This window comes from Culex quinquefasciatus, chromosome 1 (genome assembly GCF_015732765.1).
Source record: "Culex quinquefasciatus strain JHB chromosome 1, VPISU_Cqui_1.0_pri_paternal, whole genome shotgun sequence".
NCBI classification, from domain to species: Eukaryota; Metazoa; Arthropoda; class Insecta; order Diptera; family Culicidae; genus Culex; species Culex quinquefasciatus.
This window is the reverse complement of record NC_051861.1, coordinates 12,824,535-12,842,392: the sequence shown is the minus strand read 5'-3', so window position 1 is coordinate 12,842,392 and position 17,858 is coordinate 12,824,535. Positions and strand designations below refer to the sequence as shown.

Here is a 17,858-nt window from a genome sequence, read left to right as displayed (position 1 = left end):
TTTTTGAAGAAATTTTAAATTTCAAAAATATTTGTAATAGCATTTTCATGTCTTAACATTTTAGCAGAAAATTATGATTAAATGAAAGTTAAATTTATTATCATACAATTTTTTTGTGCTGAATTTTGTTTGTTATTATTTTAATTAATAATCGTCTTGTTCAAATATTTAGCTACTGATTAAAAAACTTTGGTTGGTTGCCTTTTTTTATTAATTGTGATTAAAACATCGAAAAATAGGTAATGTTTGAGCATCAAATTTCCATCCTCCTAAAATTTATCTTTTTTCTTGTATGTAGCTGAGAACTCGGTAAATCCGCAGAACCATTTGTCAAATTGAACATGATTTTATTTTTCTTCTCGTATTTTGGGTAGTTTCTACCAGATAATTTTTCAGTTTACCAAAATTTTCAGTAGTTAAAAATTTGGTAAACAAATTTTTAATAAGAGGAAAGTATCATAAGTCTTCACCTGACAAAATGACATGAAAAATATTACTTTAGAATAGACAGAAAGCAGACTTAACTTGGAAATAATTAAAACTAACTTATTTAATTACTTATTTTTAAACTCAACGATGGCCAAATTATAAAACTATTTTTAAACATGACAATAAAATATTGCGAAATGCTTTGAACTTCCGAACAAAATGTGCGCTTCCCAAACACCGACGTAATTTTCGAAATGCATAAATAAGGCCACCGAGAAAGCGCTTCCCTAACACGAATGTGAACTCCAGTACCTAGAAAGTATAACTATTTTTAGTCTTTTATAAAAAGATTTTCAAAGATTAATTAAAATAAAGATTTTTTGAGAATAAACAAATAAAAAACAATAGCAATTTTCTCAACTTTTCAAAACCACTTCATGACCTACAAACCCCCCCGGAAAACAAGGTTGAGTAAGGATTCATAGCTTCCTTTCCATGTCGTAACTCCCTCAAACTCCACTTGTGATGCGCTCCCTCATTACGGCGATACCCGCCGAATCCCATTAAAATCTTCGCCGTCCTTCTCATGGCAAATTCATTGTCTAGTCACCAACAGCAAGCTAAAAAAAACACGTTGTTTCGACAAAATCGCATTAAACCGATCCATATGCTGCTGCCGCGGTTCCCCGTCGTCGAAGGACGAACTCTCCAACTGAAGATGTCAAAGCATCCAACAACAACAACACTGGAGAAAAAAAAATCAATCAATGCAATTCATCGCGCATTCTCTTCCTCTTCCTTCTCTAGAAATCGCAGCATGCTGCGACGACGGAGTCGAGTCCGGGGAGATGTCTTTGTTTTTCGATCATCCTTGGTCTGGGCCGAGGTTTGAATTAATGAGGATACACGCGGCTCTTGCGGCAAAATCCCGCAGACAACGATTTGACAGTGTTGCACCCGAAAAAAGAAAACAGGTCCTGCGTGTCACACACAAACACTGAGCATCCCCTTCTGAGCTGAAGCTGGCGAGAAGGTTGTTCCTCATTCGAAATTCAAACATATGTTTCTTCACGTGAACACAACACACACTGGCAGGCTGGCTGCCCTAGACGATGTCCTGGTCTCTTCGTCTTTGTCTTCCTCTAGATGCTACGCTGGAAAACGCACTCCTCATAGACATCGCGAGCGCGGTTATATGCATCGCTTCTTCACCCTCTTCCTTGCGTTTGTTCCGGTTTTTCCTCTACCCAAAACAACAATTCTGGCCAGGGTTCCACACATTGCGCCGGCAAGTTTGGCCGGTTTTTCGGAAGTCCGAAAACTGCAGTTTAAATGCATCTCTGGTTCTTCGCGCGTATTGTGCGTGTTCTTCGCGCTTGTAACCGGTTATCCGCTGGCGGCTTATCCTTCAGCGCCTGCTTGGTCCTCACTTGATTGGTTCGTTAGCACCGCTACACTAGGAGGTTGTCGTTGACACCCCGCAACACTTACCACTTTTCATTTAAGAGGCTTTTCTCGGCGACTTTTCCCCCCGGGTCACATGCACTCTGCTGGTACTGCTTCGTACGGGATGACTGCCGCTGCTAGCTCAGCCACCGTTTCTGTTTCCGGTTGATACACGCGCACACACAACTCAATTAATCTTGGAAAGGAACACAAAACACAAATTCTTGGTTGCACCTTTGATATTTTTTCCTAGGTTTCGTCGACTACATCACACACACGGTTTGGTTTGGTCACAACCTACTTAAACTACTAGTTACAGATACGGGTACACACACATCAAAGAAACCGAAGATACTGAACTGAACTCCGCGGCCCGAGATTTTTTTGTTTCGGAAGTTACGGCACGGCCCGATCGCAGTAGCCGATCTTCAACGCGCGCCCGCGTTATCCAGCGCTGATCACTTGGATTGTCGCAGCGCCTCCTTGGGCTCTCTTCAGCACTACTGCACGACGGCCGGAACCACTGAACAAAAACAACACAACGGAACTTGAAGGTACAAACTTCCGGCTCATCGGCCACCACACTCAGGACACTCGCGCCAGCGCGCGCGATCTCCGCAATCTTCCGGAAGTAGTGACGTATGGGTGTGCGTGAGTGTGTCTAGTAGCCGTGTGGGTGCGCCTACTAGGATAACCGCTGTAGAAAAAACACTAGAGAAGCGCTGCTGTTCAAACGTGCAGGAAGTTCGGCGGCAGCAGCGACGAAAACGGCTGCCGGAAGGACCGCGGCGGCGGAAACGGCGAAGGCGACGACGGAACAACACAAAAGAGATTTTCGGCTCTGCTCGGCGGACGCTGCTCACACTCGGGTCGACTCGGGCCGCGTCCGAAATTGCGTTCCGGTGCATATCGGAGCAGTGCGTTTATGCGACTAAAGGGAAAATTTCGATGATGAATATTACACCGCCGCCGCCGCGCTGCATCGCCGACGACGGCTTCTCAGAAAACCCGAGCGGGAGCGAGCGAGAGAACCCGAGCGCGAGCGGGACGCAAGACTGCACTTTTTTGTTGTGTGTGCAACCGCATGCACACACATGCACTCGAAGCCCCCCCGCAAGACCCATACCACTGCACTGCACTTCAACTACTGCTCGAGCCCAACACCCAAAATCCTCCCAAACTCACACACAACCCCCCGAGCGCCGCACAATTCGGCTCACCAACACACCCAAAACGAGCGCGGCGCAGCAGGCCGAAATTTTTTGCTCCCCCAAACTACCCCCCCGATGGAAAGGGACCACCACCTCACTCACTCACACTAGCGCGCGCAGGCGCGCTCGCGCTCTCCCCTCGCACGCGGTAACTCGCCGTGCGCGAGAGCGGGAAGGATGCCGATTGCATCGCTGCAAGTGTGGTGTGTGCGAGGGAGCGCGTGCGCGAGAGCGAGAGCACTAGTGTGTGCGAGCGGGCACTCACACGCACACACCAAAGTCTCGCGAGAGAGTGAGTGGCGAGCGTTCGCTCGCGAGTGACTCTCGCGATTGACTCTTTTATTCACTTCTTCGCAAAAAAAACGAATTCTCGTTATTTTTATTGCACTTTTGTTACTAGCCATTACTGTTATTGTTATTATTGCTATTATTCCCCTTTCGTCGCTCCTCGAAAAAATCGTAATCCCTCTTTCTTTGTTCTGGTTTGCTAGATTCGCTCTCCCACGATCATCGTGCGATCATCAGTGAGTGCGAGTGCAAATGCGTGTGCGTGAGCATCGCCGATGCGTTCCCGCGTGATGCAACCTGCAGGGCCAACTGCGATGCGGCGGTGGTGGTGGTGTTTGGGGCTGTTTAGATGGCTAACTAGATGGGTCTTTGTGTGTGCGTGATGCTTAGAAAAACGGCTACCTGTTGAATGTTCTGAGCGAAAACGGGGAGGGAAAACTATGGTGGAAAATTCAAGGGGGTCAACAGTGCGTGCAGCATGTGAAATGCATACATAATGAAATGTGAGTGTGTGTGAGGTGTGATGATCAGATGGTTTTGGGAAATGCATTAGATTTAGGAAGATTAGAATGCAAGTTGAGACAACGTGCGTAAAATTTAAGTTTGTTAAGAATAATTTAGAAATTGTCTAAAAAATTAACACGCATTGTTTGGACAGGTATTCTACCTTGATTTTTTTTCCAAAATATTAACGGCTTTATTAAAACAACACTCAAATTCATAAAATAATAAATTTCTTTTTTCATAAAAATATAAATTTCCGATGCCACCATACCAATTTAGAAAAAAATATTTTAAGTAATCCCAAATTAATAAAAAAAAATCTTTGGTTGAAAAGGAAATGAAAATTGTAATTTGTATTAAAAAACCTAAAACAATATTGTTAACAATTAAAAATACATTGTAAAACGTTAATTATGTATTTTATGGTGATGATGGTCAATGATGGTTCTGAATTCAGAGTCCAAACCTTTTTTTTTTTGATTAAAACATTCTGAATCCAGATTTGAATGTTTTTCTAAAACGAACACGGCCGCCGAATGGCCGATCGGGAATGATGCCTTTCAGAGCCTTAATCAAATAAAGGCACATTTTAACTTAACCCAAGTTTTGAATTTTGAAAGCACAGGTAGGAAAATGACTTATCAGCAAAAAAGTAGTAGTTCAGCTGCGTGTAAATTTGACATCATTTTATAAAATTCTATGTAATATTACATCCAGAAATATGTAGCCCATCAGTATTGGAAACCTAATTGACCGAAATGTCAAGCATATATATGCGTTTATCCATCTAAATCTTAATCCGTCAGATGGCCGTGCGGGCTAAAGCGTTAATTCGTACTATTGGTGCTGGGTTTGAATCTCATCAGTTGCAACTTTTTTGGTGGGGGGGGAGGGAGGGTGGGAGTAGATTTCTTCAAAAGTGTCCACGTGGTTTGTGGATACACAGAAAAAAATGATTGTAATACTCATGAGGAAATGGTGACAGATTTTGTGTCAAAAAAATGATTAATTTTACCCCAGAAAATGATGAATTTTTATCAGTGTTTGATGAATATTCATCAGGTTCACAATTTTACACATTTTGTATGTAATATTACTGAAAAAAGGGGTAATATTCAACCTACCAAATTTTTAACATTCCAAAATTCAATATTTTTTTCTGTGTGTCCCGTAAAGCATGTTGTGATAGTTTTAGTTTCAGCGATTTGAAAAAATAGAACTGTTTTTTTTATTTTGCGATACTTGATGTTACTTACCTATTTTTAAAAAAACAAGTTTTTTTCTGAGGGATTTTTTTATTGAAGGAATAACTCACCTGAAAATAGAAGGAAACAAAAAAATATAAGTACGAGAATGAAAAATGTTCATGTTCATCATAACAGCAATAAAAAATATAGTAATCATCTGGTAATAAGCCAAAGAAATATATATTAAATTTTACTAGATTCAAGAGCGTTTTCTTAACGAAATTTGCCGAATAAACAACTTAATATTAAATCATAAAATTTTGTTATGTTTCAGTTGATTAAATAAACGTAATTTAAAAATTATAGTAAACAATCAAAAATGTTAATTCGAAATAGTTTTTTAAATATTTTAGTTTTCAAAATTGACTTCTATCATAAGCATAAGCATAAGCATAGGTGCCCACCCGCAGTTGCTACTCCGTTATTGACCAGGACCTCCAGAAGTTACATCCACGAGCCGTGGAAGATAAGTGGGTGCTATCTTTCCTCGCTTCGCAACTTCTCAAAGGCCCCTATCATGCTGATCAATACCGGCGCCGGCCACGACCAGTGGTAGGGTCACGGGAAGTGGATGGGAATGTTAGTCCGATACTTGAGTGATAGAGACCGCCCAATCGACTGCATCTCCGACAAAGTATCACATGAGTTTTGAGGGGGTTAGTAGATGGGTATGAGGTCAGGATTCACGAGTGGCAGTGATGTGACCATGAGCATTTTGTTTATCGGTTGAAAATTTTAAATCTTAGGCAGCCGGCTGCGGAAAGATAAATAATTGATCATTTAAAAAGTTTTTTTTATCGAACGCGTGCCAGCCGAGCAGTAGTGCTATGGGCTGGACTTATCAGTATATTTTTACAATTTAGATAACGCGAGCAAATTTCAAAAATAGTAAATAAATGACGCTTTACTCTTCATAAAATCAATCGATGCCAGTTGGAATAAATTTTTACGATCATTTACGATGAAAATTATCGCGAAAAGAACAGGACTGCGCGTCCCCTGAAGCACTGTACTTATGATGTCCAAAAAAATATAATAACCAATCACCCCATGCACACAAACAGCGACATAAAAGAAATGAAAATGAGCATGCAAAAACAAGACAGCGCGTCCGCATGGTCAGCGCACTAATCAGTTTTCAAAATTGACTTCTATCACAGATAAACAGATGAACAACATTGAACTTTTTATCAATAAATCCATTTCTCATCAGAGCCATCTAGTCAAAAAAGTACGTGCCACACAAATTGACGTGAATTTATTTTTTGGTGGTTTGTGTTTCATATACGCTCACAAAACTTTACTGAATTTTAAATTTTACTCGAATGATTTTACTGCGGGCGCTTTAAAGTTCCAACTAAACTGAGGACGATGATTCCAGTGAACATTCTGCAACAGAACAGTTCCGCCAATTATTACCCATTTTTACCTTCGTACACCTCACCACAATTACCCATCCCAGAGGCTGGCGCCGCACTGTGACAATTGGTTCCAATTTTCACCACCAGGTTGCTCTGCCCGGTAGCGCAGAGCGTCACCGTGTGTCACCGCACAAAACCAGAACCTAACGCGCGCGCACACACAGACTCGTATTCCAAAAGCCCACCTTTCGAATTAGTTCCGCTCTACTTAAGCCTCTAATTTTTGTGCCGGACTCTGTACTTTTAAGAGAGCAGCACACAAAGATCGTCGTCACAAGTGGGGGTAAAAGAAGAAGAAGAAAAAAAAAATGGTTAGCAAACAAACAAAACCGAAAAAAAGTAAAGAAGTGAAAAATGAAACAGAAAATGCACCAGTCCGACACAAATGGCTGCCTGGCGACAGCCGTCACTAACGACCACTCCGACGACGACGACGCCGCCTTGGATCGGGTTTTGCCTTATTTTATATTTCTAATTTCATTATTTTCGTCCATGGCTTCCTTTGTTTAGCTGGAAAAGGTCTTGAAATTGTTAGTTTTTCTTTTTGTTGCTGATTTTAAATTTAGCTTTAAAACCGAATCAATTAAAAATAAATTCATTGAAATTAAATACGCCCTTTTCAAAACCTAACCCCGATCGGTATGATTGCAATTGTTTAGACTTTGACATAACTCAAAAAGGCTGGCGTGTGCAAGACTAAACAAAAGTCAGTGCGCTCAAGTGAAAACAAACATACATACACGCTCACACACAGAGTGTCCGCCAATCTGACACTCGTCGTCGGTGGAAAGGGCGTGCGGGTAATTTGAGCCCATTTGCGGTTGATTAAATTTGAGTAGCCCCCCTCGGGTGTCACCCCCCCCCTCCCTTGACGCATCATTTCGGCCAACTTGGATGGGAAATTGACAGTCAACTTCAAAGTAAACAAATCAAAATTTAAGAATTCAGCAAAATATTTTGTCGAAATTTCAACTAAACAAATAATTTTTTTTCTGCAAATCAATCTGCAAAACGCATTCCTCAGATGTACAAAACTCAAAGAAGAATAAAAGGGGAGCACCAAGTGCGGCAAAGTGCAAAAGATCATATTTAGGTCAAACGCGACGGAGAGGAAGAAAAGAGTCGAAAGATGGCGCTGCTGGCGACCGACGACTGACGGCGGTCATCGGCGATTATACAATACACACACATATATTCAGGCGAAATAAATAAATAAAAATAAGTTTGCAGCGCGAACAAAAATAACGAAAAAAAAAAAACGCATTTCGTTGCCTGCAAGTGAGAATATTTGCGACGGCGACAAATGCATTGCAATATGTTTTGTCGTTTTGGTTTCTTGTGATTGTGTGAGTGTGTTTGAGCGATGGGATTATTATTTAATTTTCTTTGGAATGAGACTAAACAACAAAAAAGAAAGCGTTCAAATATCATGATTCCAGGCATGAAGAAGAACCAAATGGCTAATACTTGTGTGATTTTGAAAAAAAATATGATTTTGCAATTGGTTTTAATATGAACAATATATTTTTTTTGGGTCATTCCCTAGTTCAGCGATTCTCAACCTTCTTCTAGGCCGGTACCCCCTACCATGTAAATCAAGTAGGGCCGGTACCCCCGTTGAGAATCGCTGCCCTAGTTGATCAGCATTTCCGTAGTAACAGTTCAATAGGGCGAATCTGCGTTTGTAAACAAGCAGTCTATCCCTTTTGCTCAAGTGACAGTTCACGTAAAGTAGTAAATATTGTTGTTATAAAAACCGTTTTGTACTATTTTTTATTGGCTTCAACTTATGAAAATTATTTTTTGTATTTTTGATTTGGATGAAACTTTGTGTTTACCTTTTCTTTGACAAAAGGAGACATTTTGCATCATTAGTTCTTCCATACAATTTTGGCAGCTGTCCATACAAAAAGACTACTAAGGCTGGTACAAATATTTTTAAAAGTTTTTGTCACCCCCCCTCCCTTCAAAATTGGCCAAAAAAAATATTTTTACAATAAACTTCAAAACTCCAATGAAAATTCAAGTGCAACCAGCTGAAATCAAATTAAAATACATTCTCCTGCGTTTAAAATCATTTTTAGCATGTTTGGGTTTATTAAAAAATCGTATGATTTTTTGAAAATTTTCGATGCAAAATCTTTTTTTTCGGTACAATTTTTCTTTTTGTCAGATCTTATATTTTTTGAAAACTAATGATTGCAAAACAACTGAACTAGTGTAAAATGCATTTTAAAACACTTTTTTCATTTAAATGAGAAGACTATGGCTTGTTATTTAAATTTTTATATTTTTTAATTTTTTTGCCCCCCCCCCCTTGACCTCGGCCAGGGCCGAGGGACAAAAACTTTTTTAAATATTTGCATCGGCCTAAAATATAAAAAAAATCTGTATCTTGAGAACAGTTTTTGTAGTTATTGCTTAGGACTATTCAGTAAAAAATACACTCTGTTTGAAATTACAAGCCATGGTATCAACATTTCAATTAAAAAAGTTTTTTAAAATGGATTTTACACCTGCCTGTGCAATCGTTAGCTTTAAAAATATTGAAGAATTTGACGACGTTTTTTCCGCTAGGTACGCTGTTGTTCCATCACTTTTAAGGGAAAAAATGCGTTTATGAAAAATCAAACATTTTTAGAAAAGTGTGGTATTGCAAAGTGTGGCAATTTTGCTAACGATCATAATGCGAGGTAATTTCTAGTGATTGATTGTAACTGGTTTTTATTTAAACGATTTTTCTAAAAAGATGATCGATATTTTAGATCGCAAATTGCCGATTTTTTTTGTTTCGCCGAAAAAAAAACTTTTTGTAGTACTGTACAATGGAACTTTACAAAAAATCTAAATATTTTTAATCGATCATGCTTGATATGATATTAAACGTAGGAAAATGCATTTCAAATGGTTGTCAGTTGATAAGACTTCCTTTTTCATTGATTTTTTTTTTTCAAAAATAGCGTTCACCCAAAGTTAAAGAACGAAGGGATAGTCCTCACGAAAAGAAATGTGAGGAAAGTGCTATTTTGCGAGAGTATAGTCCTCTCGCGTGTTCATTCGTTCATTGAAACAGTTCATTCTATTGAGTGGCTTATATGGACATATGACCGCCTCTTAGTCACCGAATCGTGGTGGCCCATACGGCAAAGGCACGGTTCAATATGCCGAAGGTCTTGGGTTCGAGTCTCGGTATCGGTACTTTTTTTTTTGATAGATGAACTTTTTTGAAGATGAACCCATGAGTTAAGTACTCTCGGTAATTTCGGGATTTATCCTCTAAGTCCGCACATAGTACCATTTTACTACCGTATCATGTTCTTTATTCTCTCGTATGCCGATGCCCAGTTCTGGGTGTTGTCTAAATAGTTCCAGAATTTTGCAATAAAAGGTCAAAACAAAATCGACTCGAAAAAACATGAAACATGTTATTTTCAAAAATCATTATTTTTTGTGAAAAATACAAGATTAATCGACTGAAATCAGTTTTAAACGTATTTTTTCATCGGTAATAGTCACATTAAGCAAGGCCGTTGCAATTTTTTTTATGAAGTTTATGTCACTCCACTCTGACTACAATCGCAGTGGGGGCAAAAAAAAAGGAAAGGCTAGAAATTAAAATGATTAGCCCTGGTTTCTATAATTGAATGAAAAAGCGTTTCAAATGCATTATCAATCATTAGTATTCAAAATAACTAAGTAGGTATTCGCCAAAAATTTGTTTTGAAAGAAAAAATGGTTTGCGCTATTGTGCATCGGAATTCAAAAAATCTAAATATTTTGAAATGGGAAAATGCTAAATATGATAAGCAAGGCAGAATAAAATATTTTAAATCGTTTTTTTTTCTATTAACCTTTTGATGTTTTTTCACAGCATATTTTTTCTGCCAAATATTTTTTTGGACTGAATGTTTGCCATGGCTTAATAAAAAAAATAAAAAAAACTAATTAAAAAAATATCTCTCTGAGTTGTTGAACATTCGAAAAGTAAATAGAATTTCCCATACAATTAAATAACTCGCCATTTTTTTACAGTTGAGTAACGAAACATGGCAGCATTTTTTAAAATAAAACTCACCTTTATTGATGAATAAACATTATATTCGGAATCTTAAGTTTTTTTTATACACAAAAGTTTTTTTTAAACAAAATATATATCTCTTTACGTTATCGAGCAACAAAATGATAAAAATCGTATCTAAGTCAATAAAGCCCAAAACACAGGTGGAGTCTTACCCATCTACCTCCATATCAGGGATGCCACTTGGTTTTCTAAAATGTCTGTGAAAAAGTATGTGTATGTCTGTGCACTTGCCTAAAATTCAAATATATCAATTTATAGCCATGGAATTCTATCAGAAATAGTGTTTTCAGGCATTTTAAGACTAACGAAATAAGTTTCGGTTGATATTTTTTCAAAATATTAATTTAATGAAGTTTTTTAAAAGTCTGTGCACCTCAAAAAATGTCTGGCACAAGCTCAAATGTCTGTGAAACACAGACAAATCTGTGTATCTGGCATCATTGTTCCATATGATTCGAAAACGCAGACTAAAACTATCTCTTAGGCACAGTATCACGAAAATCGGAGCACGGCGTGGCTGGAACAAAATATTATAAACCAAGATACCCCATTGGAGATTTATACGTGGAAAGTTGTGTTTTACCTGAATCAGAATCTATAAATATGAAAGTATTCTATCGGTGAAAACTGCGTTTTTCAAAATTTTACGTTTTTTGATTTTTGGTTTGGATTTTTAGTTGATCTTGCCTTATAGGTGGATCAATCCTTCAAAAATATTTTATAAAACAAATTTATAGAGAAATCTCTCACCTTTAAAACGCTTTTTAGGGTTGTAAATCCGTTTTTTTTGTCAAAAGATATTTCAATTTTAAGACATCCGTCTTTTATGCGAACTTCGTTGGAACATGAACCTCTGGAACCATGTTTGTCACTCAAAAATCAGCCAAAGTATGGATGTCATTAAAGTAGAATATCTTTTGCCAATCAAAATGAAAAATTTGCAGTAGATTAATACAAGATAATCGAATCACCTAAAATATTTTCATTGGTATCAAATTGAAGAACTTTTGCAGAAAAAAAAACTGCTGGCGTATTTTTAAACCCGTCACAAAATGTTGCCACTTATTTTGGGCGTGGTTGCTTTTGTCTTCCGAACTTCTTGCAAGAAATTTGTTTTTCAACAGCTCCAAACAAAAAAAATCCTCTCCAAAAAGTTTCCTTTCATCTCAACACCAGCTTCCCAATCAAAACAACCCAACAAACGCACTCCAAGCACAGTCGTCCATGAAGAAGACGCTGCCACTGTAACACTGCATCAAAGCAATCCTAATAGTTGTGTGCTCAACCCCACACCCACTCCCCACTCTCCCCACGAGATTCCTCTCACCACACACTCCAGCATAAACAACAATCAACAGGTTGTTATTTTGCTGCAGCTGCTGCTGCCACGCCAACTGCGATCTGCACAGTCACACAAACCGACACACACACACACACGTACTTAGACTACACCGCACAGCAGCTTCCGACTCACCTCCAGCGGCGCCCACCACGTCGGCAGATGTCACCACCGGTTGCTGGGGCTCTTCCAGGTTGATCATCACACCGGGGAAGTAAAACATATTGTTCTCTCACACACACGCGGCTACACACGCCGACGACGTACGCACTTCTTTGTCGACTCGGACTCGACTAGGGCAGCACACGATAATGAATGGGAAATCGTCGGCGGGTGTTTAATCTAGTAGTCGGCGAAAGGTCACACTCACACGAGATGCGTGCATGCACGAACACGCTTCGACGAGCCGGCCTACTACGATGCGTTGGAACAGCTGATGGAGTAGAAACGGGAACTTCCGGGTTTTATTTTGGGGTTTTTTTTTTGGAACTTGGTTGAACTATGGCTTAAGGGACCACCGACCACTAGTTGCACACTGGTCCTGAAGTGGACACACTCGGTCTAGGGACGTCTGCTGCAGCTTCTGCTGGAGGTGGTTCCTGTAGCGAGCATTGTTGTTCGATAACTAGCGCACGACCGACCGAATCCTGGAGAGTCACTTGTTGCTCTATCCCGAAAAACTTTTCCAAATAATGCACACCACCACCAGCAGAGAGCGCGCGCGGCGCGAGCGACCGACACTACAGGAACTAGGAGTAGTGTGCAACGACGGAGGTGGCGACGACTACGGCCACCAACCGACCAAATCCGAGAAAAAAGTGCTGCTGCCCACCCCCGGACCCGGAAGAGGAGCACGCGGCGGCAAAACCCCGGAACTAGGAAGAGAAAACTACATAATGCAACCCCCAAATGTTATTATATATCCCCACCCCTCCCGGAACAACCTAACCTCAAACCCTAACCTCTCATCCAGATCCAAATTCGTTCACTCTCTCTCTCTCTATGTTAGTGTTGCTCGCACCTCCCGTTGGTATGCGTCATTTCGGGAACGTTGTCGTCGGAACCCGGTCCCGAATCCAGAAACTGCACTCGACGGCGCCACCCGTCCCATCCTGCCATCTGGCGATGGCCATGTGCTTTTTTCCTGCCCTCATTTTAGGCGAACTACTAAACCAACCCACCGCCAGCTGTCAGAAAGGGTGAGTCCGAGTGGCACTCGCCTGCTGCAGCGATAAACTCCAATTTGACAGCTGTCAAATTTGTACAGTTTCAAACGTCAAAATGAGTTTGACAACGTTTACCCAGCAAACAAACCCGAAATGGTACCACCCCCCTGAAACCGGCGCTTGTAATAGAGCACTCACAACACTCACGGGGGTGGGCGGCACTCACGTTGGTATGAGTGCCAGGAAGTGGAGATGAGCCTGATAAATAAGGAAGTTTCGGCTCGACGACGACGTCGCGCCACGAGTGTGGGGTAGGTCCAGCTGTCTGGTCTGGTCCGTACGGTCTCTGTTTTTACTTCTTTTCGGAGCGGCGGGGTTTTTTTTCGCACTGGGTTGAACTGGGTTGTGTTTGTGTGCGAGGGTGGGAGAGATGAATAAGTGAGTGCTGGAAGGGGTGTAGTGGTGTGGGCAGGGAGGCTGACTGGCGGTCGATTTTTTGGAGAAGATGACGAAATTAAGACGTTTTCGACTAACGCGAGACAACGACTTTTGTTTGAAGTTTTGGTGATTGGAGCGTGAAACAAAGGTTGTAGATTTTTTAAAGGATATTTGTTTGTTAATATGTTAAAATTAATTTAAAATCTAAGAACAACAACATCGTTAACATTTTTTTTGTAATTTTTGAGCTATGGCTTGGTCAAATCTCATTTGGCAGTGTTGCCGATTTTTCGAATAATTTAAAAAAAACGTGGCAAAAAATAAAAACTTTTTGTGCTTTATTTTTTATGTGAAATGGTTTTTGAGCTGACTTATTTGCATATAGAAGTCATGATCAAGCTTGAATCTCTTTGAAAATATCATAAAATGTTCAATTCTTAAAAAATGAAATAGCCTCCGAACAATTATGTTTGTCAGTATAAAATGTTAAGTTAAGGTTGATTTGAAAATTTTGAAAATGGTTTAATTTTTTTTCAGTTCATTCAATTCAATTTTCACGTTTTCCAAATATAATTTTTTTTCGAAAAGTTGGCAACACTGCCAAATAAATTTTGACCAACTTGTGCCATAATTCAAAAGGTGCAATGTTTTGTTATCTTAAACATGGCCGAAAAGGATTTTTTTCCTAAAATGCTTATTTTGCGCAATTTATATTTTTGATGACAATTCGAATAGGTTTTCCTACTTTTCAGTCACTTTGAATTTTTTCACAGTTTTTTTTAATTATTTTTTTGTAAGCTGAACCTTAGGGCGAGGTAACAATAAATTGAATCATAAAATTTAATAAGATTTAATCTAAAAACAACAACATCATTATCATTTTTTTGTCATTTATGAGCTATGGCTAATGTCAAATCTCATTTTGGCAGTGTTGCGGATTTTTCTAAAAAAAAACATAATTTTGAAAAACATAAAAAATAAAAACTTTTTGTGCTTTATCTTTTTATGTAAAATAGTTTTTGAGCTGACTTTTTTGCTTGAAGAAGTCATGATCAAGCTTGAACATCTCTGAAAATATCATGAAATATTCCATTCTTTAGAAATTTTTTTTCAAAATGTTCAAATTAGCCATAACATTTGAAATAGCCTTAAAATTATTATGTTTTTCAGTATAAAATGTTAAGTTCAGGTTGATTTAAAATATTTGAAGATGGTTTTTAATTTTTTTTTCAGTTTATTCAATTCAATTTTCACGTTTTCCAAATACACCCAGAGGAAAAATATATCTCAAAATCTGCAACAGTGGATTTGCTGCAGAAAATGTCACATTTTATGACATTTTTTGCAGCAAGCCCGTAGGTCATTTTTGCCCGCGTGAAAAAATTTCAGCGATCTGCAGTTCTCACTAACACATATAATGCTGGCCCGTTCCCGAGCAACACTCGAGAGAGAAAAAATATGTTGGTGCTCTTTCACTCACATTTCATCAAGCGTCCATGGCGCGGTGGTAGCGTGTCAGATCAATAACCAAGAAGTTGGTGGTTCAATCCTCGTTCTGTTAAAGGTTTTTTTTGTGAAATACAACCAAAAAGCCGTCGGTAATGTCGATAATTGTCGGTAACGGGCAAAAATGTCATACCCCTATATCGCAAAAAATGCATGAGGACAGTTTTCATGCATATTCTGATATACTTTCATGCCGCCATGCATCACAATCATGCGACCGACGTTTGGGTGTATGATGCGTTTTTTTTTCGAAAATTTGGCAACCCTGCCAAATAAATTTTGACCAACTTGTGTAAACATGCCCAAAAAGGATTTTTTTCCTAAAATGCTAATTTTGCGTAATTTATATTTTTGATGAAATTTCGAATAGGTTTTCCTACTTTCCAGTCACTTTGGAATTTTTAACAGTTTTCCTCATTTTTTTGTAACCTGAACCTAAGGGCGAGGTTGGGTCTTTGAGGGTTGACAAGAAATTGAATCATAAATCTAAGAACAACAACATCGTTAACATTTTTTGTAATTTTTGAGCTATGGCTAATGTTGGTCAAATCTCATTTGGCAGTGTTGCCGATTTTTCGAGAAAAAAAAACCTAATTTTGAAAAACATAAAAAATAAAAACTTTTTGTGCTTTATCTTTTTATGTGAAATAGTTTTAAAGCAGACTTATTTGCTTGTAGAAGTCATGATCAAGCTTGAACATCTCTGAAAATATCATAAAATATTCCATTCTTTAAAAAAAAGTTTTCAAAATGTTCAAATTAGACACAAAAAAATAGCCTTAAAACAATTATGTTTGTCAGTTTAAAATTTTATGTAAAGGTTGATTTAAAATATTTGAAGATGATTTTAATTTTTCCAGATTATTTAATTCAATTTTCACGTTTTCAAAATATAATGATTTTATCGAAAAGTTGGCAACACCGCCAAAAAAAATGTTTACCAGCTTGTATCATAGTTCAAAAGATGCAAATTTTTGTAATTCTAAACAGGATTTTTTTCCTAAAATGCTTATTTTGCGTAATTTATATTTTTGATGAAAATTTGAATAGGCATACTTTTCAGTCACTTTGGATTTTTAACAGTTTTCCTCATTTTTTGTAACCTGAACCTAAGGGCGAGGTTGGGTCTTTGAGGGTTGACAAGAAATTGAATCATAAATCTAAGAACAACAACATCGTTAACATTTTTTGTAATTTTTGAGCTATGGCTAATGTTGGTCAAATCTCATTTGGCAGTGTTGCCGATTTTTCGAAAAAAATAACATAATTTTGAAAAACGTAGAAAAAGTTAAAAACATTTTGAACTTTATTTTTTTTATGTGAAATAGTTTTTGAGCTAACTTATTTGCTTCTAGAAGTCATGATCAAGCTTGAACATCTCTGGAAATATCACAAAAAAAAGTTTTCAAAATAACTTGCCTGGACATATTTTTTGTTAAAAATAATGTTTGAACCTGGTCATAATCAAGAAGACAAAATGTTGAGTAGTGTTCCTAAAGCTAATAATAAGTTTGAAATGGCAAATAATTCTCATCAGCAAAATATGCATTTTCCTCCCGAAATCTTTCCTTCAATCGATAATGACCAGAAGGGAGGGACGCTCGCACTTTTTCCGCTAATTTCACCAAGCATTTCATCCGAATTTTCCCCCTCTTTTTCAGTTTGTTTCAAGATGGCGAAAAATCTCACTTTTTCATCTTCATTCGCCTCGTCGATCCGGGTCCAGGGATCACTTTACAAACACCACCACCACCAATAGCAGGTCCTGATTCTGTCCTAGCAAGTGCATATCCTGGTCCAAGGAGATTTCTCGTCTTTTTTTTTGGTCTTGCCACCTTCATATCGCCACCCTCTTGACAGAGTTGTGGGAGGGCGAGCAGATTTTTATTTTTCCAGCCAGGACTTCATGAAATTCTGTTGCATCGCCGTTTGTTTCCAAAGGGGAAGGGTGGTGTAGGGAGATTGGGACTACACCTCCTGCCCCTTGCGCTACCTAATGGTGACGACGGCCAAGATATTGGATTTAATTTTTCTTTTCTGCAGCTAGACGAGCACGAATCTCGTCGACCGGGATCGGCCAGTGGAAAACAAAAAAAGGGAGTTGGTTGAATCCACCTAGAAGTGTGAAGGCATTTTTTTTTATTTCAAGGTCGAATTAAATAAGATGGATTTTTTTAAATATCAAAATTTAGAATTAAAAAATGTCGTTGTTAAAACAGTCAACATAATAGATTTTCCAAAAATTGTACAAAGCATCAAGAAAAGAAAAGGGGTTGAGATTGTCCATGGTTTGGGGTCAGTTTGGGGCCGCCGGGAAAAAAAGTGGGATATTTTTCAAGGAGTGGAATTCTGGTACATAAAGTCGGCGAGCTGCACAACTTGTTGATGGGGAATGTTGGTCGAAAAAAATATATATAAAACTGAAAAAAAAATCCTGCTCCAGGAAAAGGCGGAAGTATTGCCAAGGGAAGCGCCAAATGGAGTAACTATGGAGCAGGAAAAGATGAGAGAGAGAGAGAGAGAGATGTGGGTGTCAAAGAGGAAAAAAGTCGTATTTTTCTACACCCAATTTTCTACCGCACCCTTCTACTGGAGCCGCCCTCCTTCAAGGATCTCTGTGTTATGAAACGAAATCGTTTTTTTGCTGTTGGGTACAGCTGCTGCTGCCCCCCCCCTGCTTCGTTTGTTTCTATGATCGCAAAGTTTTTATGATTTTTTTTTATTTAATGGTGGGTAGGGTTGCTAAAATTCTTAAACATAAACTTTGAAAAAAAAAAAATTC

The 17,858-nt window shown here is 38.6% G+C and overlaps 1 protein-coding gene across 1 annotated transcript in view; it reads right to left on the bottom strand.

Moving 5' to 3' along the window:
- Positions 1-12,572, bottom strand: part of LOC6046300 (mushroom body large-type Kenyon cell-specific protein 1) — a 167,243-nt gene extending 154,671 nt beyond the window's left edge. Inside the window, 1 exon segment of the mRNA XM_038250154.1 lies at positions 12,102-12,572. Coding sequence (XP_038106082.1) covers positions 12,102-12,189 — 88 coding nt within the window. The 5' untranslated portion in view covers positions 12,190-12,572.
- Between the last annotated feature and the right edge of the window lie 5,286 nt (positions 12,573-17,858).